This window comes from Dromiciops gliroides, chromosome 4 (assembly GCF_019393635.1).
Source record: "Dromiciops gliroides isolate mDroGli1 chromosome 4, mDroGli1.pri, whole genome shotgun sequence".
In the NCBI taxonomy this organism is placed as follows: domain Eukaryota; kingdom Metazoa; phylum Chordata; class Mammalia; order Microbiotheria; family Microbiotheriidae; genus Dromiciops; species Dromiciops gliroides.
This window is the reverse complement of record NC_057864.1, coordinates 192,121,451-192,147,062: the sequence shown is the minus strand read 5'-3', so window position 1 is coordinate 192,147,062 and position 25,612 is coordinate 192,121,451. Positions and strand designations below refer to the sequence as shown.

At 36.9% G+C, this 25,612-nt stretch overlaps 1 protein-coding gene across 1 annotated transcript in view; it reads left to right on the top strand.

Annotated features, from left to right (window-relative positions):
* Positions 1–25,612, top strand: part of NSF (N-ethylmaleimide sensitive factor, vesicle fusing ATPase) — a 211,359-nt gene that overhangs the window by 31,793 nt on the left and 153,954 nt on the right. Inside the window, exons 3-7 of the mRNA XM_044001682.1 lie at positions 769–868; positions 5,265–5,304; positions 22,882–23,048; positions 24,790–24,897; positions 25,372–25,447. Of these exons, the coding sequence (XP_043857617.1) occupies positions 769–868; positions 5,265–5,304; positions 22,882–23,048; positions 24,790–24,897; positions 25,372–25,447 (491 nt within the window). The remainder of the gene's footprint in view (positions 1–768; positions 869–5,264; positions 5,305–22,881; positions 23,049–24,789; positions 24,898–25,371; positions 25,448–25,612) is intronic.

Sequence of the window (25,612 nt, the reverse complement as noted above, 5' to 3'; positions counted from 1 at the left end):
GAGCATAACTTAAATTCTTTATAATGTGTCTGACTTCTTGCCCGTTCAATTTTCTAGGTACAGTAGATAATTGAAAATCAGCTATTTAGATTTTCTTGGCATTTTTATGAATGTTCACTGTAATCTATTTAGAAGTGACTCATTACAGTTTCATGTACCATAATTTTGCCAGTCAGTCATGTAATTTGATGCAATTTTTTTTTTGGTTGTTTTGTTTTTGGTGAGGCAATTGGGGTTAAGTGACTTGCCTAGGGTCACACAGGTAGTAAGTGTCAAATGTCTGAGGCCGGATTTGAACTCAGGTACTCCTGATTCCAGGGCCAGTGCTTTATCCACTGCACCACCTAGCTGTCCCTGATGCAATTTTTAAAAGAATAAAAGAACAATTTAGATTTGTGACCACCGGTGAAAAGCACTTTTCAGAGGGAAGAAATTCTTAGCGTTTTGAAATATAACCTTAAGGACAAAAGAGAACTGGCCTCAGCCTTTTGATTTACATAGGGAACAGGAAGTCCATATAAATTGTAACTTCTGATGAACTTGAGCATAGTAATTAAAATGTACCCTGTAGCCCTGCCAACATTTTTGAATTATTGATTTAACAACTGAAATTTTACATTCTCTTATTCATTTGAGCATCTGGTAAAATGTCATGTATACTTTGGGTACTCAATAAAATCCTTTTGTTAGTGATGAACATTGTGGAGGAGGGCATCCTAGCCTCATTTTCCTTTAAAATGAAGTACTGTCAATATTTCTTTCCTTTAGACATGTGGTTGTGAGGACCTCACCCAATCACAGATACACATTTACACTGAGGACTCATTCATCGGTTGTTCCAGGCAGTATCGCATTCAGCTTACCCCAGGTAACACTGCTATTCATGTATTCTCTCCAAGAATGCTTGAAAATGGTGGCAGCATCATTTCTTTTATCTAGATGCCATCTTGTAAGTTCTGATTCAAATAGAAGATGATCTGGGTGTCATGTTACATATAGGAATATGTTTTTTATTTCCAGGAATTTTTTGCTATGACCACTTTAAGTATCTTTGCTTTTATTCCCATGATCTTTTCTCTTTCTACCTTTTACTTTTATGTTAATTGACTTAGATAGTTGAAGCAGGAGGCCATTTATCAAGTTATTCCAGCATTCATACCCAAGGTAGAACAGTAGTCCTCTTGGAAAATTGTCTTATCTTTCAAAATTATGTAATACAATGTAATATTAGAATGTAAAATTGTAATGTAAAATTATATAATCAGTATGATTTTTAAAATTCAGTCTTCTAATATATGAATTTGACAGCTCAGAAACATGTCCAAAATTGATATATCCACATGTCTGATTGGGATCTCCTAGTAACCAAAGGCACTCTGAACATACTATTACAAGAGCTCTAAAATTCTGACTTTTAAATTTCTATCCTTGTAACAATACCAATGGTCACATTATTATTACAGTCAGTTATTGCTTCCAGAACATAGCATAGTTTCGACACACAATAGCAGCTTTAATAAAACTGACTGCTTCTTCAAGTTGTTGGTTAGTGCCAGCTTTTAATCCTAAAAAGTAGGGCAGCTGTGGCACCTGAGAGATACCTAGAGGACAGAGTTGGACAGAAGAAGCCTAAGATCTGGACCAGCCCTGAGATTGTTCAGGGGGTTTCTGGCAGATGTTGTTTATTCAAATATCTCATGAGTCCTTTAGTGTAGCATGAATTCTGTGGGGAGAGACCTCAAATGCCTTTCTATTCCATTTCTCTACTCTAGAGTTTCATAGACATAGGGAGACTAATCTATACTGAACCTTCTGGGGAATTGGGGTGGGGGCATGAGCAGAAGGGTGGGAGGGGGTCTGCCTATCTGTGTGAAGCAGATCAGTCTAAGACTAGTCTTAGCCCTCATCTGACCTGAGGAGGTTGTCCCAGAGATAGCAGTGTGAGCAATAGTCTCAAACTCAAATTGCATCTAAAAAGAAAATTTCTACTCATGATTTATTTGTACTGCTATTTCTGAATATTTCTCTCTCAAAGACTCCTTAATTTGGTTGCATATTGTTCAAACAAAGGGACACTTATTTATCTGAAGAGAATGCTGCTGCTGAATATAAATTGGGAGGTAGAAACAGCTCAGAGTCACCTATGGACTTCTGGGTTTTAGGTACTTGATCTAGAGCATCTTCATGGCTCTTGCTTTGTGGTAAATTACTTATTTCTTCACTAGTTTTCTGTTGTGCTGCAAGGTAAGGAAAGGTCTTGTGTGAGACACCAATATTGTAATTAATTTTCATGAACTGGCTTCTAGAACTTAGAGAACCAGAGGGTATAGTGAAAGGATGATTTGGTAGAAGAGGATTTGGGTGGGGGAAAGGTAATAAGGAGGATTGGCTGTGGAAAAGCTATTGTGAGTTGGGCTTAAACAGAATGAAGTTTGTTACAAAAACCTATGATGCTCAAGCAGGTATCTTAGGTTTTCCAACCCTCCAATAATTACTTCTCTCATTGTGCTTTGAATCTTAGACAGAAATGATTAGCATCAAGAGTGAAAGTGTCAAGAACAATATACATGGTGTCAGGAGAACCACAGTCAGGATCATGGCCCTGGGGCTGAAGGGGATCTTAGGGGCCCTCATTTTGTTGGTTTTTGTTTTTTGGTTTTTTTGGTGAGGCAATTGGGGTTAAGTGACTTACCCAGGGTCACACAGCTAGTAAGTGTCAAGTGTCTAAGGCCTTATTTGAACTCAGGTCCTCCTGAATCCGGGGCCGGTGCTCTATCCACTGCGCCACCTAACTGCCCCTAAGGGGCTCTCATTTTACAGATGAGGAAATTGAGTCAGAGGTGTCAGAGGTGGGATTTGAACCTAGCTCCTCTGACTCCAGAGCACTGGGCTTGTATCCTGCCTCTGGCACTTACTAGTGTGTGACCATTGGTAAATCACATCCTCTTTGAACCTCAATTCCATTTGTAAAAGGGATATACCCATCTCACAATGTATAAGGATCAAAAGAGAGAAAGTATTTTACAAACTTTGAGGCTCTATATAAGTGCCAGCTGCTGTTATTATTAGTTATAGCCCACCCTTGAATTTCTGACAAATCCCATTCTGGCCTTTCCTTGCCTTCTGGCCAGTCCATCTGGCTAGAATGTGGAGAAAGGCCTTAAAAGATGAGATGGTCCATATTGCCAATTTTTGTCTCCTAAATTGTGTGAAAATGTTTTCACAGAATTTAGAGCTGGAAGGGGCCTGAAAGATCAGCCAGTCTGGTGCCTTTATCTTGCAGATGAGGAAACTGTCTCAGGTCATATAGGGAGTAAGAAGGAGAGAAGACTTGAGTCCAGGTCCCCTAATCCTACATCCATTGTTCTTTCTATTACACTGTGGTTTGTTGAATTGAGTTCTTTGAAAAAAAAAATTAAAGCACCTTCTAGATATAATTTATTTTTCTAAACCCAGAATATTTTTTGTGTTATTTATTCATTGCTTAAGAGAGGCAGTGTGGTAGAGTGACTCCAGAGCTGGCATCAGAATCAATGAAATCCAGGGGCAGCATGAGTACTGATAGAGAACTGTCTTCCGAATTAGGAAGGCCTGTTTCAGGTGTTGCCTCTGACACATTCCAAGAGTGTGGTCCTGGGCAAAGGCATTTAACCTCTCAGTGCCTCCAGGCAAGTCTGAAGACTGTACTTTTTAGAATGCTTGCCCATCTGCATTGATAGGGGCGTTTCCTCACTGGAGAGCTTCATATTACAGTGAAATTCCAGATTTGGAACAGATTTATTGCTCAGTACCTCAACTGCCAGTGAGAAATCTGTTAGTGTGGATTTAAAGGTATCATATGTCAGATTCATGCCATCATTTATAAGATGGATACATAAAAGCAGGATTCCTTTTATGAGATTAAAGTAAATAATGACTACTTGTAGGCAGAATCACTTATGCTCGCTTAATTATCATTTTTCATTTATTTTTTTAGTGAGGCAATTGGGGTTAAGTGACTTGCCCAGGGTCACACAGCTAGTAAGTGTTAAAGTGTCTGGGGCTGGATTTGAACTCAGGTACTCCTGACTCCAGGGCCAGTGCTCTATCCAGTGCGTCACCTAGCTGCCCCATGCTTAATTATCATTAATTCACAAAACATACTCAAAAAATGAGGGCAGTACCTCATTTATTGGACATCATCAGTGACCAGTATAAGTTTTGTAAGTGACATTATATATAAGTGAAATTTTCTTTTGGTTAACTGAAGCTTTCCCCTTCAAAAGTTCTTCAGCTGCTTTTATCCAAATGTTTTGGAAAGAGATATTTCTAAAATGTATTACATGCTGTCCTGCCTTTTAAAACAGAATAATTAAAAAAAAAAAGATTCTTTTTTTTTTTAAACAGAATATTGACCACCATTTGGCTTTTTCATGATGATTTTGAGTAATCATTATGACCACCCCTACGCAAGCATAGCATGATTGTATCTAATTTTTTTGGTGCTTCTACCTATTTCACTTACCATCAGGTTGTCCAATGGTAAGTTTATGATTTCTCACTTATTGTTACTATGCCAGCTTCCAATATTCCATCATACCCTTTCTTATTTGCTTATTAGTCTCCTTTATACCAAGAAACCAGGTCATTTTGTTTCTTAAGGATCATGTGGTAAATAACAGTATGCAGTCTCTAAAAGAATTGAGGTTCCTTTCCAAGAGAAAATATTAATTTACCCAGTCATTCAACATTTTAAAAATACCTATTTTATGAGAGGCACTAGGCAATATAAAGATCAAAAAATGACAGTCTCTTTGCTCAGGTAATTCATGGTGTAGTAGACACATGGTTACGTAGCCATTTGCAAATAGGTGGGCTTAAGCTACAAGGTGGGCAGATTAACACTTGGATTACGTCCTGTAATAGCTTACATTTATATGGTGCTTTAGCATCTTGAAGTATTACAGGCATTGTCTCATTTGATCCTCAGTAACTATGTGAGATATGCAGTTACAAGTAGTATTATTCTCCCTATTTTATAGGGGAGAAGGGGGAAGGTTAAGAGAAGTCATTACCTCAGATCACATCACCACTACATGGGAAGGAAGGGGTCAGTACCCAGGTCTTCTTATTCCAATCCACCCTGCCTCCTTACATGGGAGCACACATTGGACTTGTTTTGTCGAGTGCGAGCATTTCCATGGAACAAAGAAAGTTCTTAATGTGTTTCTTTACCCTGGATTAGTTATTTGTTTCCTGAAGTGCCTTCTTTTTTCTCTTTGTAGCGGAAATGGGCTGGACTTTCTATTGGTCAAGAGATTGAAGGTAGGTATATTACTTAACTTTTAAAATTGTTTTCTCCATGATTTCCCAAAATTATTGACCTGAATGAATCTGTAGTTTTCTTTACTTGAGTATATGTCAATCAATAAGAGTGGACATTTGCTGTATTAAGAAAACTATATTAAAGACTCAGAGTATAAAGGAAGTGTCTGTAGTCCCCACCTCCTAGGAATTTATAATTGAGTGGGGATCAGGACAATCATATAATACATAGTTCACAGAATATATTCAAGGAAAATATGCAAACTTTACATTTTTTCAAAGTATAAAGTGCAGACAGATATAACTATTTGGAATTACATACATAAGTGCTGAGATAGTATAGCAGTGAATGTGATCTTATTGGAGACAGGTGAATTTAATTGGGGAAGACTTTTTTTTTTTTAATTTAAATTGTTTTTGGTGTGTATGTGTATGGGGAGAAGCAGATTTTACAGTTTTTCTTTTCTCATTTTGACCTTAAACAGCAACAAACTTGAACATTACAGTGTAAGAAGATCTGAAAAGAGGATCATCTATGAAACTGTAAACTTAGATTATTTGCAGTTTTTTAAATGTTTGTTAAATTTAACACTATATTAACAAAACTGCCTGCTTCTCCGTGTCTCCTGAACTTCTCTCTGTTATGTGTCCTTTTAATGTTTCAGTACAGTATTGTTTTTAATCACTGACACTACCCACCAACTCTCCCTCCCTACCTCCAAAACAGAAATTTTCTTTGTATCAAGTATAGTTAAGTGAAACAGATCAACACGTCAGCCATGCCTGAAAACAGAAGTTCCGTTTTGTACCCTCAGTCCATCACCTCTCTGCCATGAGGTGGGAAATAAGCTTCTTCATTGATCTTCTGAAGTCATGATTAATCTTAGAGCTGTTCAACGTTCTAAGTCTTTTGTAGTTTTTTCCTTTATACTATTGGTCATTATAGAAATTGTTTTCCGGCTTCTCTCTTTATAAATCTTCCCAGATTTTTCTGAAGCCATTGTAGTCACCATTTCATAAGGAACAATAATGAGTGGACTTTAAACAGGATTTGAAGTCAAGGAAAAATATGGCTTGGTAGAAAGGATAGCAGAAGAAAACAATATAAACACATGCATAGAGGTAGGAACAACTATAATTGAGGGGCAGGAGATAAGTAGGCTTGCCAGAATGAGCTAAAAAGTCTGAAATGCATTTTAGCTAGACAGAAGGGTGGGTTTATAATGTGTACAGGACCTTGAAATATACAATAGAGAATCATGTAATCTCTTCCTTATCTGTCAAGGAAGAAACTGTACTAGATTATTTTGCATTCCTTCTAGCTCTAAACTCCTTTGGTTCTATAAACTTGGACTTTATTCAAGAGTCAATTGGAAGAAAAACAAAACAAAACAAAACAAAAAAAGGGGGCAGCTAGGTGGCACAGTGGATAAAGCACCGGCCCTGGATTCAGGAGGACCTGAGTTCAAATCCAGCCTCAGACACTTGACACTTACTAGCTGTGTGACCCTGGGCAAGTCACTTAACCCCCATTGCCCCGCAACAAAACAAAACAAAACAAAACAAAGAGTCAATTGGAAGACATTTCATTTATCTGAGTTTCATCACAGAGATACTTCCTTTTTTCCTTTTTTTCTGTAGGGCAGTGAGGGTTAAGTGACTTTGCCAAGCTCACACAGCCAGTAAGTGTCAAGTGTTTGAGGCCACATTTGAACTCAGGTCCTCCTGAATCCAAGGCCAGTGCTTTATCCACTTGCGCCACGTAGCTACCCCCTAATCACAGTGATTCTTTTTTTTTTTTTTTTTTTGCAGGGCAATGAGGGTTAAGTGATTTGCCCAGAGTCGCATAGCTAGTTAAGTGTCAAGTGTCTGAGGCTGGATTTGAACTCAGGTCCTCCTGAATCCAAGGCCGGTGCTTTATCTACTGTGCCACCTAGCTGCCCCAATCACAGTGATTCTTAAAGAAAATGATTCTAAGTTCCATTCAAAAGGGAAATTGAGGAGAAGTTTGATGAGTTGAATAGGACAAGATGAATGTTGTGGCTGTAGAAATGGATAAATATAGGATCTGAAGAATGCTGAAGAGGAAAAATTACAAATCTTTGATGATGTTACTTTCCCAGGTAGAGTGGGACATTTTTTTTTTCCTGAGATGGTCGGGAAGGATGGCCTTGTAGAAGGCTGTTTGAGGTTGAAAGAGAAAGGTATATAGGAATGCTACAGCATAGTTTTCTCTGTGAAATACCTTGTGAAATCATTAGTAGTAAGGGGAGCATCAAGGAAAATTTGAAACTTGAAAGAAAATGGAAGGTTTTAGGGGTATAAGCTCTGTAATGAGGGAAGAACAACATTGTCTAGAGATGCCTGTGGCAACACATAACAGTTGAGTAAGAACTTTTTTTTGGGTTGGGGGACTATGGTTTTAGCTACAGCATACTTTAAGAGGGGAGGAAACGAGTAATATATTTTCTTTTTAGTTTACTCTTCAGAATGTTCAATTCTCTTATCAAGCATATGGTCACTTGTCAGGCATCTACTCTTTCAAACATAGGGGTTTTCTTTCTATTGATGCAGGCTTTTTATGAAATGGACTGGTTAGAAAAATAATCATCATCAACCCTCTGGGGATTTTCCTCTCCTTACTTAGCTAGGCTGGTCCTTCCATGATAGACATACCATCCTGTCCATACCTGAATCTTTCCTTTTCAGAAAGGTGGGGAGGACCTGCCATAGTTTTTACTTCTGTTACTTTCATAATAGGGCATTGTAATATGGATTTAGTGGAGGATGGATGGTTTAATAGAGCAACTTTTAAACCTTTGTTAGAGAAAACCTAACTAAAAATTAGTAGCTAACATTAGCATTAAGTGCACATGGGTCAGGGGTCCTGGCCTGATAAAAAAATCTTTTATTTGTTAAAAAATATGTTTTATTGATGCCTTTTGTCTTTACCTTATAGTCATTTCACTTCTTTCTCTCCAGTTTGAATCTTCTTTTGTGACAAAGAAGAGCAATTAAGAAAAAAAAAATGATACAGCGACTACATCTGACATTGTATAGAGTATTGTGTACTCATATTCCCTCCCTATGATGGTGGTCGTTGTGAGACAGATTTTATTATCTGTTCTTTGATATCTCCACTTTTCCCAGTTATTTAGAGTTCAACTTCCTTTTAATGATCTTTTCATTTACATTGTTGTATTCATTTTATATATTTTCTTGGTATAGCTTTTCTTCCATTCTGTATCAGGAAAATCTTTGAACTCTGGATTTCTAATGTCCCTCACTTCTTAATATACAATAATAACCCATTAAATTAACATACCATATTTGCAGTCATTTCCCAGTAAATAGGCATCCACTTTGTTTCCAGTTCTTTGCTATCACAAAAAAATGCTATGGAGATATTGGTACATATTGGACCTTACTCTTGTATTTTGACTTAATGTGGCCAATACTGGGATCTCTGAGTAAATGTCAAAGGGTATAGAGAGTTCTTTCACTTTTTTTTACACAATCCCCAATTGAAATCCAGAACTTCTTTACAAATCAGTATATTCCAGTATATTCCACAGCTCCTTCAGTGTTGACTATCTATTCTTTGTCTTAGTTGCCGATGTGCATTGTGTGAAGTGAAACTCCAAGGTTGTTTTAATTTGTATTTCTCTCACTATTAGTGATTTGGACCATGTTTACATGTGGTCATTTATAGTTTCTTTTGGAAACAATGCTGTTTAAGAGAATGTAAACTCCTTGAGGGCTAGGACTGGTGTGTGTGTGTGTGTGTGTGTGTGTGTGTGTGTGTATCTCTAGCACCTGGAACATAGTAGGTGCTTAATAATGCTTGTTTGATCTGACCAATTTGAGAGAAATAGCTCAATGTTAAATATTTGTGTCAGTTCTCTGTATTTTAGATAGAATAGGGATAGGAAATCAATCAATCTTTGATTTCATTAGCATAGGGAACTCTCTTCTAAAGTTTCCCTTCTAAGTCTTCCTTCATTCATGTTATCTGTATAAAAGGTTCTTAATTTTATATAATCAAAAAGTCTATTTTATCTTTTATGACATTCCATCCCCTTTTTAAGGATAGTTAAGATATTTCCTTCTAGTTATAAAAAGTACCTGTTCTTATTTTCTTCCAATTTTTAAAATGATGTTACCTTTTATATTTAGATCACTTATTGTGGTGGTATAAAGCTAATTTCTGCCTAACTACTTTGCAGTTTCCCCAGAATTTATTGTTAAAAAGAGAGTCCTTTACATAGCAATTTACATTTTTGGGTTTTTCAAACATTGTACTATAGTTTGGTTTTTTTTCTTGAAGAAAATTATATGACAACCTCTTATTTGGAAAAGACTAAATAACAGAGATTTAGAGCTAATTGGATAACAACAAACTGTAACGAAGAACAAGTCTAAAGACTTAATGCTGATCAGTGCAGTCACCAGCCATGATGAATTCAGAGGAATGATGATAAAACTTATTATTGCTCCTTTGTAAGGGAGATGATGGATTTGAGGTGTGGAAAGAGACATTTTATTTTTTATTTTATTTTGCAGGGCAATGAGGCTTAAGTGACTTGCCCAGGGTCACACAGCTAGTAAGTGTCAAGTGTCTGAGGTTGGATTTAAACTCAGGTCTTCCTGAATCCAGGGTCAGTGCTTTATCCACTGCACCACCTAGCTGCTCCAAAAGAGACACATTTTAAAACATGGCCAAAGTGAGAATTGATTAGGAGGGCTTGGCGTTTCTTTTTCCTTTCAATATGCAGGAATAAGTGGGCAGAGAAAGGTATTAGGTTGCCAAAATGAGAGAGAGACAGAGCCAGAGAGAAGAGAGGGTAATTGAAATATTTTAAAGAATGTAGGGGCAGCTAGGTGGCGCAGTGGATAGAGCACCGGCCCTGGATTCAGGAGTACCTGAGTTCAAATCCGGCCTCAGACACTTGACACTTACCAGCTGTGTGACCCTGGGCAAGTCACTTAACCCCAATTGCCCCACAAAAAAACAACAACAAAAAAACAACAAAAAAAGAATGTATAAGAAATGATAGAAGGAAGGCCAACAGGCAGTATAGATGAACAGGAAGTATAGACAAGCAGAAAGTATTGATGGGCAGAACAGCTTTACAAACTACTTGGGGAATTCCTTTTTTATTTAAAAGGAAAAGCAAGCTACACATGATAGAGATTCATTGTTTCATGTAAATCTCTTTTTCTTTACTATTTCATATGTAGACTAAACATTTTTATTTGGTGTTTTAAGTTCAGAATAAAACATTTTTAAAAGTTTTCTTGCCTACTGTATCACATCTGTTTTTCTTGTAGAAGGAGCACAGGGGTTGGAAAGAATAACTTAGACAAAAATTTGGTAGGGAGGTACATTAGGAATAAATTGATGGGAGAAAGTTTCACATAAAGATTTCCTGTAGTCATACTCCCTTCATAGAATAGTATCAGAAACAGTGTCAAGTTCCTTAGAATAGGGAGATTTAATGTCAAAGTGAAAAGCAAAAAGTTCTGAGGTGGTTTTATAAAGGCAAGTATAGGGATAAAAGAAAAAAAAAGTACTAGTAATAAGAATTAGTAAGGAAAGATTCATGCAAAAAATTAAAAATATAGTATTTAAAGCACAGGAAAAGTTTAACTTTTAGTAGAAAAAAATTTTTTGGGGGGGCTTATAAAGACATATAGAAATTCCTGGAGGGGAGGGTGTATGGTATAATGGGGGGAGGACTACTACTTAATCTTTGTGTGACCTTGGGAAAAATCATTTAATCTTTGTGGAGCCTTAATTTCCACATCTTCTTGTAATAAATGCCTTTTGAATTGAATCTGCAAAATGAAAGGCTATACTAGAGAATGTTTAAGATCCTTTTTGATTCAAGTCTAATCCTATGTCAAAGACACCTGTGTTCTAGTCCTGGTTTTGGCACTAACTTGCTGTGTGACTTAATTTTTTTTTTTTAATTTTTTTTTTTAATTGACAAAGTATTTTTTTTCCCGTTACATGTAAAGATAGTTCTCAACTTTTGTTTATACAAGCTTTCCAGTTTCAGATTTTTCTCCCTCCCTCCCCTCCCTCTCCCCTCCCCTAGACAGCAGGTAATCTGATATAGGTTATATATATACACAATAAGAGAACAATCAGAGCAATGACAACAAACCTCAAAATAGAAAAACAACAGCACCAAAAACAAAAGAAATAGTATGGTTCATTCAGCATCTACTCCACAGTTCTTTTTTTTTTTCCCCCTGGATTTGGAGATCCTCTTCTATCATGAGTTCCCTGGAACTCTTCTGTACCATTGCATAGGTGAGAAGAATATAGTCCATCACAGTAGATCAACACTCAATGTTGATGATACTGTTGATGATGTGTACAATGTTCTTCTGGTTCTGCTCATCTCACTCATCATCAGCCCACGCAAGACTCTCCAGGTTTCTCTGAACTCCTGCTCATCGTTTCTTACAGCACAATAGTATTCCATTGTATTCATATACCACAACTTGTCTAGCCATTCCCCAACTGATGGGCATCCCCTCTACGTCCAATTCCTTGCCACCACATAAAGAGCAGCTATAAATATTTTTGTATACGTGGGTCCCTTTCCCCTTTCCATGATTTCTTTGGAAAAAAGACCCAAAAGAGGTATTGCTGGGTCAAAGGGTATGCACAGCTTTATTGCCCTTTGGGCATAATTCCAAAGTGCTCTCCAGAATGGTTGGATCAGTTCACAGCTCCACCAACAATGCATTAGTGTTCCAATATTTCCACAGCTTCTCCAACACTTATTATTTTCCTTTTTTTGTCATTTTAGCCAATCTGATAGGTGTCAGGTGGTACCTCAGAATTGTTTTAATTTGCATCTCTCTAATCATTAGAGATTTAGAACATTTTTTCATATGGGAATAGATAGCTTTGGTTTCTTCATCAGAAAACTGCCTGTTCATATCCTTTGACCATTTCTCAATTGGGGAATGACTTGGATTCTTATAAATTTGATTTAGTTCCCTATATATTTTATTTTATTATTTATTTATAAGAGAATATTTATTTAATTTTTTTGGTGAGGCAATTGGGTTTAAGTGACTTGCCCAGGGTCACACAGCTAGTTAAATGTTAAGTGTCTGAGGTCGGATTTGAACTCAGGTCCTCCTGAATCCAGGGCCGGTGCTCTATCCACTGCGCCACCTAGCTGCCCCTCCTATATATTTTAGAAATGAGGCCTTTATCAGAAGTACTGGCCATAAAAATTGTTTCCCAGCTTTCTGCCTCCCTTCTAATTTTGTATGCATTGTTTCTGTTTGTACAAAAATTTTTTATTTAATGTAATCAAAATCATCCATTTTGTATTTTATAATATACTCTATCTCTTGTTTGGTCATAAACTGTTTTCCTTTCCAAAGATCTGATAGGTAGACTATTCCTTTCTCTCCTAATTTACCTATGGTATCACCTCTTATGTCTAAATCGTGTATCCATTTTGACCTCATTTTAGTATAAGGTGTAAGATGTTGGTCTATGCCTAATTTCTGCCATACTATCTTCCAGTTTTCCCAGCAGTTTTTGTCAAATACTGAGTTCCTATCCCAGAAGCTGGAGTCTTTGGGTTTATCAAACACTACATTACTAGTGTCATTTACTACTGCGTTTCCTGTGCCTAGCCTATTCCATTGATCCTCCACTCTATTGCTTAGCCAGTACCAGATAGTTTTGATGACTGCCGCTTTATAGTAAAGCTCCAGGTTTGGTACCGCTAACCCCCATTCCTGTGAATTTTTTTTTCATTATTTCCCTGGATATTCTTGATTTTTTGTTTTTCCAGATGAATTTTGTTATTATTTTTCCTAGCTCTATAAAATAATTTTTAGGTAGTCTGATTGGTATGGCACTGAATAAGTAAATTAATTTAGGTAGTATTGTCATTTTTACTATGTTATCTCTGCCTATCCATGAGCAATTGATATCTTTCCAATTATTTAGATCTGATTTGATTTCTGTGAAGAGTGTTTGGTAGTTGTGTTCATAGAGTTCCTGGGTTTGTCTTGGCAAGTAGACTCCCAAGTATTTTATATTATCTACTGTTACTTTAAATGGAATTTCTCTTTCTATCTCTTGCTGCTGGACTTTGTTGGTCATGTATAGAAATGCTGATGATTTATGTGGATTTATTTTATATCCTTCTACTTTGCTAAAGTTGTTAATTGTTTCAAGTAATTTTTGAGTTGATTCTCTAGGATTCTTTAAGTATACCATGATATCATCTGCAAAGAGTGATAGTTTTGTTTCCTCCTTGCCTATTCTAATTCCTTTAATTCCTTTTTCTTCTCTGATTGCTAAAGCTAACATTTCTAGTACAATATTAAATAATAGGGGTGATAATGGACATCCCTGTTTCACCCCTGATCTTATTGGGAAGGCCTCTAATTTATCTCCATTGCATATAATACTTGCTTTAGTTAGATACTGTTTATTATTCTAAGGAAAGCTCCACCTATTCCTAAACTCTCTAGTGTTTTTATTAGGAATGGGTGTTGTATTTTGTCAAAAGCTTTCTCTGCATCTATTGAGATAATCATATGATTTTGGTTGGTTTTCTTATTGATGTGGTTGATTATGTTAATAGTTTTTCTAATGTTGAACCAGCCCTGCATTCCTGGTATAAATCCCACCTGGTCATAGTGTATTATCCTGGTGATCACTTGCTATAATCTCCTTGCTAATATCTTATTTAAGATTTTAGCATCAATATTCATTAGGGAAATTGTCTATAATTTTCTTTCTCTATTTTTGCTTTGCCTGGTTTTGGTATCACCACCATGTTTGTGTCATAAAACGAATTTAGTAGGACTCCTTCTTCACCTGTTTTTCCAAACAATTTGTATAATATTGGAATTAATTGTTCTTTAAATGTTTGGTAAAATTCACCTGTAAACCTATCTGGCCCTGGGGATATTTTCTTAGGGAGTTCATTAATGGCTTGTTCAATTTCTTTTTCTAATATGGGTTTATTTAAGGATTTTATTTCTTCTTCAGTTAACCTGGGCAGTTTGTATTTTTGTAAATATTCATCCATTTCATTTGGATTGTCAAATTTATTGGCATACAGTTGGGCAAAATAATTCCTAATTATTGATTTAATTTCCACTTCATTGGTGGTAACATCACCCTTTTCATTTTTGATACTGGTAATTTGGTTTTCTTTTTTCTTTTTTTAAATCAAATTAACCAATATTTTATTGGTTTTTTCATAAAACCATCTCTTAGTTTTATTGATTAATTCTATAGTTTTTTTGCCTTCAATCTTATTAATTTCTCCTTTGATTTTCAGGATCTCTAATTTAGTATCTAATTGGGGATTTCTAATTTGTTCTTTTTCTAGCTTTTTAAGTTGCATGCCCAATTCATTAATCTCCTCTTTCTCTTTTTTATTCATGTAAGCATTTAGAGCTATAAATTTTCCCCTAAGCACTGCTTTGGCTGCATCCCATGGATTTTGGTATGTTGTCTCATTATTGTCATTTTCTTGGATATAGTTATTGATTGTTTCTATGATTTGTTGTTTGACCCATTCATTCTTTAGAATGACATTATTTAGTTTCCAATTGATTTTCATTCTACTTTTCCCTGGCTCTTTCTTACATGTAATTTTTATTGCATCATGATCTGAGAAGGATGCATTTACTATTTCTGCCTTTCTACATTTGACTGTGATGTTTTTGTGCCCTAATACATGGTCAGTTTTTGAAAATGTGCCATGTACTGCTGAGAAAAAGGTATATTCCTTTCTATCCTCATTCAGTTTTCTCCAGACATCTATCATGTCTAACTTTTCTAGTAATCTATTCACCTCTTTCACTTCTTTCTTATTAATTTTTCAGCTAGATTTATCTAATTCTGAGAGGGGGAGATTCAGATCCCCCACTAGTATAGTACTACTGTCTAATTCTTATTGTAACTCCTTTAACTTCTCCTCTAAGAACTTGGATGCTATACCACGTGGCACATACATATTTAATATTGATATTACTTCATTATCTATAGTACCTTTAAGCAAGATGTAATTTCCTTCCTTATCTCTTTTAATCAGATCTATTTTTGCCTGTGCTTTGTCTGAGATAAGGATTGCTACCCTGCTTTTTTTACTTTAGCTGAAGCATAATATATTCTGCTCCAGCCTTTTACCTTTACTCTGTGTGTATCTCTCTGCTTCAAATGTGTTTCTTGTAAACAGCATATTGTAGGATTCTGGTTTTTAATCCACTCTGCAATTCACTTCCGTTTTATAGCAGAGTTCATCCCATTCACATTCACAGTTATTATTACTGTCTATTTCTCTCCATTCTATTTACCCCCTTTATACTTTTCCCCGCTTCTTTCACCCTATTCCTTCTCACCCCTGCCTCCTCCAATCTGCCCTCCCTTTTTATCACCCCCCTCTCTTTTCTTTACCCTTTTCTCCCTTGCTTTTGTCCTCTTTTCTATCAGTCCCCCCCTTCCCTTCCCCTTTTGCTTCCCTAAAGAATGAGCTAAGTTTCTTTATCCCAATGAACGTATATGTTATTCCCTCTTTGAATCAAATCTAATGAGAGTAGGGTTGAAACAATGTTCACCCCTCCTTTCTTTCCCTCTATTGTAATAGGTTTGTTTTTTTCACCTTTTCATATGATATAATGCATCCCATTCCACCTCCCCTTTCCTCTCCTCCCCATAGACTCCCTTTTTAATCCCTTAATTTTTTTTTTGTATCATCACATCAAAGACAATTTATATTTATACCCTCTATAAACTCCTTCTCTCTGCCCAAATACATTTACAGTTCTTAAGAGTTATGAGTATTATCTTCCCATGTAGGGATATAAACAGTTTAACCTAATAGGGTAACCTTTTTTTCCCCTCTGTTTACCTTTTTAAATTTCTTTTGAGTCTTGTATGTTGAGATCGAATTTTCTTTTCAGTTCTGGTCTTTTCACCAGGAAAGATTGAAAGTCCCCAATGTCATTAAATGTCCATTTTTTCCCCTGAAAGAGAATGCACATTTTTGTTGGGTAATAGATTCTTGGCTGCAATCCAAGCTCCTTTGCCTTCCAGAATATCATAGTCCAAGCCTTGCGGTCCTTTAATGTTGAAGCTCCCAGGTCCTGAGCAATCCTGACTGTGGCTCCATGATATTTAAATTGCTTCTTTCTGGCTGCTTGGAGTATTTTTTTCCTTCACCTGATAATTCTGGAATTTGGCTACAATATTCCTTGGAGTTTTTTTTTTGGGGGGGGGGTCTCTTTCAGGAGGTGATTGGTGGATTCTTTCAATGATGATTTTATCCTCTGATTCTATGATATCAGGGCAGTTCTCCTTAATAATTTCCTGGAATATGGTGTCTAGATTCTTTTTCTGGTCATGGCTTTCAGGCAGTCCAATGATTCTCAAATTGTCTCTCCTTGATCTGTTTTCCAGATCGGTTGTCTTTCCAATGAGGTATTTCACATTTTCTTCTATTTTTTCATTCTTTTGATTCTGCTTGACTGATTCCTGGTGTCTCATGGATTCCTTATCTTCCAACTGTCCTTTTTTTTTTTTTTTTTTTTACTGAGGCAATTGGGGTTAAGTGACTTGCCCAGGGTCACACAGCTAGTAAGTGTTGTGTCTGAGGCCAGCTTTGAACTAAGGTCCTCCTGACTCCAGGGCCGGTGCTCTATCCACTGCGCCACCTAGCTGCCCCCCAATTTTATTTTTTAAGGCATTGTTTTCTTCATTGAGATTATGCACCTTTTTTTCCATTTGGCCAAGTGAATTTTTTAAGGCAGTGTTTTCTTCAATGAGACTATGTACCTTTTTTTCCATTTGGCCAAATGAATTTTTTAAGTCATTGTTTTCTTCAGTGAAATTATGCACTTTTTTTTCCCATTTGGCCAGTCAATCTTTGTGCTTCCTTTTCCAAGCTGCTGATTCTTTTTTCATAGTTTTCTTGTTTTGCTTTCATTTCTCTCCCCATTTTTTCTTCTACCTTTCTCAATTGATTTTTAAAGTCCTTTTTGAGCTCTTCCAGGAAGGCTTTTTGTTCTCGAGACCAATTCACCTTCCCTCGTGAGGCTTCAGATGTAGGCAATTTGAGGGTATTGTCCTCATCTCAGTTTGTGTTGGCTTCTTCCCTATTGATACAGAAGCTCTCAATGGAGAGGGCTCTTTTTTGCTTCTTACTCATTATTGCATCTTATTTATTTATTTTTTAAGTTGAGTTCTGCTCCGGGGGCAACAGGGTCCCTGTTTTGGAATTCTTGTGCAGGGGTATAGGTGCTGTGTGACCAGCTTTTTATACTCTGAGACCTTTATAGTGTGTGTAGTTCACCCCGCTGCACTTCCTGTCTGAGTGCAGTTGGCCAGGTACCCGATCCCGTCTGTCCCGCTGCCCCCACAGCCAGCAACCTGCCCTCCCGGCTGGCACAGGTAGGTTTTTCTACTGTCCTTCTTGGCCACCAGATTTTTGAGCCAGGTTCCAGGGGCTTCAGTTGTTTGGCTGTGGTCCGCAGCTCCTGCTGACTTGCCCCGACCCTCTTGGTGCTGGGCTGCTGCCCTGTGCTGGGCCTCCCTTTTGCCCGAGTCAGACCGAGCTTTTCCTGAAGTCTTCTAAATTATCTCTGGTTGGAAGACTGTGTCTCTCTGTCTCTTTGCAGGTTCTATAGTTTCAGAATCCGTCCAGAGGCTTGATTTAATGTTCTTTTTGAGGGAACAGATGGAGAGCTCAGGCAGCTTGCTGCTTCCTATCTGCCATCTTGGCTCCGCCCTCGCTATGTGACTTTAGCTAAATCATTTAACCTCCTTGGCATCCTCATCTGTAAAATGTGCATATTGGATTAGGCCCATAGGGTCCCTTCCAGTTCTAAAAATTAGTTTTCATAAATCTGGGCTATCATTTGAGCAGAGAGCTACCACTATCTTTCAGTCAACTGAAAGTGTATTTTGCTAGTGTCCACCAATAGTAGTGGCATACTACTTAAACCCTATGACAGCATAAGGTTTACAGGGGCATTTTAAAGAAACAATAACCCAAACTCTTGAGTGCCAAAATTGCAAAACAGATCACAATTCGACAGATTTGTAATTATAGATGATCTAGGAGGGATAGCTGGCAAGTTGAATGCAGTCAAGGAACAAAAGAATGAGTCTAGAGAAGCAAGAAGAGCTAGTTTGGAGTAAAATAGATTCTGACAACCAGCCAATGAACAAACCTTTATTCTTAGTGCCTAATATGGGCTGAGTATTGTTCTGAGTGCTAGGGATACAAATACAAAGATTGAAATAACCCCTACTCTTAGGGAGATTGCATGCTAATGTGGGAGAAAACAAGGACAGATATAAATAAGTACAGTATAAATAAAAAGTGAATAAATGCAAATACATATAAACAGTTAAATACAAGGTAGTTTGGGAAGAAGGGCACCAACAGTTGGGTGATCAGGAAAGACTTCATGCACAAAATGGTGCTTGAGCTAAATCTCAAAGGAAGAGAATATGAAGTGAAGGTAGAGAGAATGCATCCCCAGCATGTGCAAAGGCATGGAAATGGGAGTGTTATGTGAGGAGCAGAGGGAAGGCCAGTTTGGCTGGATTGAAGGGTTCAAGAGAGAAAGTGATCTTCACCAAGGCTGGAGAGATAGGTTGGGACTAGATTGTGTCTTACCACAACTCCAACTTTAATGCTCTTTCTATTATTTATTTCCTCTTAGAAAGATGGGGAAATGTCCTTCAAAGTAACTCATAATGGAAATGTCACATTTAGGAAAAATAACTTAATATATGTTTTTCCAACTTTTTTCTAATCAAAATCAGTAAATGCTGAGGCACTATTAAAATTGACACTTTATTAAAAAGTAATGTGTGGGGGGCAGCTAGGTGGCGCAGTGGATAAAGCACCAGCCCTGGATTCAGGAGTACCTGAGTTCAAATCCAGCCTCAGACACTTGACACATACTAGCTGTGTGACCCTGGGCAAGTCACTTAACCCCCATTGCCCCGCAAAAAAAAAAAGTAATGTGTGCTAATCAAATTAATTTTGTATCGAGAATAATTTTTTTGGTTCTCATTTTGTGTCATTCTGACAGTCATTTGCCATTTAGTGCTCATTAATTCTCTTTTATTAACCTTGTTTTATTCTTGATAATTGCTTAATGTTGGTAGAGGACTGTAATTTTTAGATCAAAGGGGCTAGAACATTGTTCTTAATTATTAATGGTGTTACAGAGCTTGGTGTCTCAGTTTGAATTTGGGAACTTAATTAAAATGGAACTGTTTAATTTGATGTCTCATTCATGCTTGCTGAATTATCTTTGCTATTTGCCTTTGTAGTATGCAGTTCTAAATGCTGTTGTCATGAATTAGCAGATAGTTTTGTTTTAATATATTGAATGTGAAAGTCTGAATAATAATTTATTAACTGACTGGATCACCAACATAGTTTGTTTTTAATAAAAAAAAGAATTGGTTAACTAGGAGCTCAGTAGATGTGCAAAATCCTTATTTTCCTTCAAAGATCAACTTTGATATTACTTCTGCATGTAGCTCTTCCTGCTGACCCTATGCTCTACCACTAGCTGAAAGTGTTCTCTCACCCCTCAAATTTTTCTAGGTCACATTGTCTGAATCCCTTCCTCACATCCATCATGCCCTAACCGTGTACTTTTATTATGTTGTGTAATTTAAATTTCTAAATGTAGGTTCTAATCTGTCCCCCCAGTTTTAGGGGGAAACTGACTGAAATCACTGATAAACAAGTTTAAGTTTTTTAAGGGTTTATTCAAAGATAGTAAAAGAAAGAGAAAGATTGAGAACAGAATTCCTACAACCTGGCAGTCCTATCTTTTCTCAACTCTGTGTAGTCCTTTCCTCAACTCCTCTGAATAGTCCCCTGCTGCCACCACGATGTCAGGAACCAAAAGAGACAGAGCTCCCTGCATAGGCTATCCTTCCTCCTTCCTGTCCCCTCCCAGAAATGGGAGGTTCTTCAAGCTGGTTGGTTGACTGGGGTGGAAGTTCAAAGTTTGTTAGCTTCTGAGAACCATGCTTTCTTAAGTACTCTCAAGTACCAGCCAGATGTGCTTAGAATCTAGTCAACTAATAATCCAGTCAAATCAGCCAGTAATCCACTCAGGTGGGCTCCTGAGTATCTGCCAAATCTCATCTATCATATTCCATTATCTTGACAGTGTATGTCATGTTCTCCCTCCTCCATCCCTCTCAACTCTAATAAAATATAAGCCACTAGGGGGCAGCTAGGTGGCTCAGTGGATAAAGCACCAGCCCTGGATTCAGGAGGACCTGAGTTCAAATCCGGCTTCAGACACTTGACACTTACTAGCTGTGTGACCCTGGGCAAGACACTTAACCCTCATTGCCCCACAAAGAAAAAATATATATACAAGCCACTTGAGGGCAGAGGCTGCATCATGTTTTCTCTTGTATGCCTGATGCCTAGCATGATGCTTTTTACAAAAGTAATAGGTGCATAATGTCTGCTGAATGAACAAATGTATTTTTAAGCAGCGGTATATCACATGAAAGATCCTACAATAACAACAAACATTTATTAAGTGCCTGTCATGTGAAGGATGCTGTTAGGCACTGGAGAGAATCTCTACCAAGCCTTGTGCAAGAGTAAGGCTTCTTAATCTTTTTTGTGTCAGGGACCCCTTTGGCAGTCTCTCAAGACATTGGAGCTCTTCTCAGAATAAAGTTCTTAGATACATTCACCTATGTACAAAATACATAGAATTTGAAAGAAAACCAATTATGTTGAAATGTAGTTATAAAATATAGTTATCAAACCCCAGGTTAAAAACTCCTGCTCTACAATAACTTACACTCTAGTAGAAAGAATGAGCTATATACTTAACTAATACAAATTAGAATATGTTAAGTGCCAAGGACAGGTCAAAGTGTCAGGACAAATTCATTGGAGAGGAAGAAGAAAAGGAAGGCCTTGTGGTGAAGGTTGTGCTTATACTGGACCCTGAAACAAAGGGAAAAGAAAAGTTTCAACAAGGAGAAATCTGTTCCAGGAATGAGCATGCAAAAGGTTCAGAGATGGGAGAGGAGAATAGTCAACCTGACTAGAATACAAATTGTACGAGGAGAAATACTGTGAAATTAGGCTACCAATTCATATTGACTGCCAGCTTGTGTTTTGTCTGGTAGGTAGTATAGCACTCTTGAAGGTTTTTTGAATAGGAAAGTGATTAAAAAATATTTTGATAGTCATTGCAAAGGATAAGTTGAAGTGGGGGAAAAACTGGAGGTAGAGAAAAGTCGATCATGCAGCAGTGATAGTTTAGATGAGCAAAATAAGTCCTGAACCAGGATGTTGACAATTCAAATGGAAAGAGGAAGACAAATGGGACTGTTGCAAAGGTAGAATTAGTAGAAGTGGCAACCACTAGTACATGGGCGATGAGGGAGAAGAAAGAGCCAAAAATAACCCAAAGCTTTCAAGCCTGGGTGATTGGAAGAATGGATGGAAATGCCATCAATGAAAATTAGGAAGGGCAGATTTAAGAACTAAAATGATGTTTAGTTTGAAGCTTGGTAATTTGAGGTATCAGGCAATCAAATGCAAATATCCAAAAGGCACATGAATTGGACCTCAGAGGACAGGTCTGTTCTGGAGGTTTAAAAAACAAAAACAAAACATTGGGAGTCATCTGAAGCTAGATATGTGATAATTGAAGCATGAGAATTGGTATCATACATTTGATGCAGTTTATGTATCTTTTAGGAAATCAGTGTAGTAATTTAGTAATTTTTTATTGCAAATGATATAAAATCAAAATTGAAGTCATAATCCCCAAACAATTGTGGTTTAAAAAAATATTTACTGTGATAGTTTTTGGATTTCTGGAATCATGACAACTTAATTACAAAATGAAATAAATACTAATTAGACAGCACCAAAATTAACTTAGATATGACTGGGGTGGGGAATCGTTTTAAATGTAGCTTTATATATTATTATTATTATTATTTTGTCTCTACCCTTAAGGGTGAGGAACATGATTTTTTTTTTTTTTTGTGGAGGAGGAGAATAATTCTACAGTACATCAAATGATGTACCAAGCAAGCAAATATTTTAAAGTGATAGAGCTTTAAGTCCAGTTCAGATTCCTTAGTGAATTTCTTTTTAGAACAATGGCCTTCAAATATTTTTTGGTCTGTGGACTAATTTCTTGGGGCAAAAGATCTTGTCAAACATTCATCATTTCTTCTTGTCTCTTGGGGTGGGGGAAAGCCCTATAAGAGTGTTCTTTTATTTATGCTATTTTGCACTATAAGAGTGAGGGCCAGAGAGGTAGATTAAGGAATGGAGGGAAATCTAGCCATTAGATTTGTGATCTCTAATATCCAGGAAAGGAATCTCCTAATGGAACTTTATATTATCTCCATTCCCCTTTGTTATCATTGATAATTCTGTGTAGACAATTGAGATTTCCATTGTAATGTGCATATGATGTGCATATTTTTAGTAACTCGAAGTATACTGTCTTTGGTGTTACTATAATAAAATGCTTATTTTTTCCTTCTAGTTTCCCTGTATTCATTTGACAAGACAAAGCAATGTATTGGTACAATGACCATCGAGATTGATTTCCTACAGAAAAAAAGCATTGATTCCAATCCTTATGACACTGACAAGATGGCAGCGGAATTTATCCAACAGTTCAACAATCAGGCTTTCTCAGTGGGACAACAGGTGTTTGTTTATTTCACTGATATCCTAAGTCCTGATCCTAATCTAATTATGTTAGATAATTCATTTTATTTCATTGGGACTAATGGACGTAGTAAGTCTGAGAAAGTAAGAATGGAAGAAAGATTAGAAGATAGGTTTAAAGGGATGTTAGGTGCTTTGTCCCCTTACTCTATTATGGACAGCCTTTTCCCTTTCCTCAAATGTAGAGACACTTTATCCTATTTCATATACCATGTGCCAATTTTATTTCCTTCCTTATCTTGAGATACCTCCTTTTTGGTACCATGCCTAGGACATCTACTCTAAGTTTACCTAAGAGACTTCCTTAGGGGCAGCTAGGTGGCGCAGTGGATAAAGCACAGGCCCTGGATTCAGGAGGACCTGAGTTCAAATCTGGCCGCAGACACTTGACACTTACTAGCTGTGTGACCCTGGGCAAGTCACTTAACCCTCATTGCCCTGCCAAAAAAAAAAAGAGACTTCCTTTAGAATATCATTTCTGAGAGTCTCTCCTTTGTGAATTTCAGTTGTTATAATTAGCAAATTAAATTTTCTTACCTGTGGACCTTATAGAAGGAAAATATTGTTATGCTGGTAAAATTTGGTATTTACAAAATGTAGATGTGTTTTATATAGTATTGACTGTATGACTATACACATAAACAACATATACATGTATACACATATATCTATGTGTGTATATAGGCCTCTGAGTATATGTGTATATGTGAATGCAAGTTTGTGTTTTTGTTATATATGTGTCTATATACGTGTGCATATATACATGTGCACACACATATAGTATATAGGCACCTACAGAGATACAAACATGTATGTACATGCATGCATATGTGCACACATGGGCACAAACATGCACATACATACATACATGCTATTTTTGTTTTCTTGGACCCAGCCATCTGCATAGTCAAAATTGCAAATCTTAAAGCCCCATACAATGACAATGATAGTTATTTTCATCAGTTATTATCATCATTGTCATTTAGGAGTTGACTATAGAAAGGAAGATCACAGTGCTGGATGCTAGGGAGTAGAATTCCAGACCAGCATCACTTGCTGACAGATCTGTGTGCTCGAGTTGTATGATGAGTCTTGTTGTCTTTACTTTTAGCACTGGGCACCTAGGTGGTGCAGTGGGTAAAAGCACTGGCCCTGAAGTTGGGAGGACCTGAGTTCCAATCTCACTTCAGACACTTACTAGCTTGACACATTTTGATGGACACCAGGTGGTGTATGCAAAGTATTCCTTCTTAATAAAGTAGAGACAATTAACTTCACTCAATAAAAAGTGTTCATATTACAAGTTGTTTTTTTAATAGTTTAAAATTTCATTATTTATATATTTTTAGTATTTAAAAAATTTTGAGTTCCAAATTCTCTCTGTCTCTCCCTCTCCCTTTTCCACCCTTCTTCCTTCCCTCCCTCTCCCTCCTTCTCTTTCACCATTAGTCATAGCATTTATTCTCCTGGAGCACTGGGGAGTCTGGGGTGAAAGGTATAAATGTGTAAGGGTTTTCTCTAGTGTTGTTCGGCTGCCACTCTTTTGTATGGAATATCCCTCCCCCAACCGCATTTGTAAGTAGCACAGAAAAGTGATAAAGCTAGTGACCAATTGCTGAGTTGCCTCCTGGACAAAATTTGCATTGTTGGGGGTAAAGGCTGCTATGGAAAAAACTATTGCTACACTCTTACTTCTCTCCCTTTCCTCTTTCCCACAAAGCTTGTGTTTAGCTTCAATGAGAAGCTTTTTGGTTTACTAGTGAAGGATATCGAGGCCATGGATCCCAACATCCTGAAGGGGGAACATGCTACAGGGAAAAGACAGAAGGTATGGATCACACTTAATATTTCAATGATAAGTAAAATGGTTTTAATGTAAATGTCAAAATTCAACTTTCTGTCTTACATGGTTATTCTTTCCCATATCAAGCACAGTGGGGAAATAGTTGGTCTTTGTAGCCAGTGATACTCAATTTTCAAACATGCAATTTTCGTTATTGAAAAACATTCTATTAAACCTGGGTATTAGTTTCAGCCTTCCTAGAACAGAGATAACATTTAAAAAATTAAGGATAGCACTCTTATTACTCCCCTCATATTACTCATATTCAAAAGATATAACGCTAAGAATAAAGGATGGTTGCTAGTTATGAGACATATAACTAGGTCACTATTTTTTAGTCATTTACTTTGTGTAGCCTAAATAAAATCTTATTTTTATCTGATACTTTATCTTAGGGAAGGCAGTCCAGCAAGCAGTTGCACAATGTTAGACTATAATTATTTGTCTATCTTCCTGCAGATTGAAGTCGGTCTGGTTGTTGGAAATAGTCAAGTTGCATTTGAGAAAGCGGATAATTCTTCTCTCAGTCTTATTGGTAAGAATTATAGTATTTTGAAAGGAAGAATCTTAAATGGACTTTGACTTTATCTTAAAATGTCACAAAGTATGGGTCTAATCCAATAACTTAGATGAATAAAGAAGTGTACTCCCTTTGCAAGAAAGCCACTCTGTGGGAATGATAAATTCAGGAAATGATCCT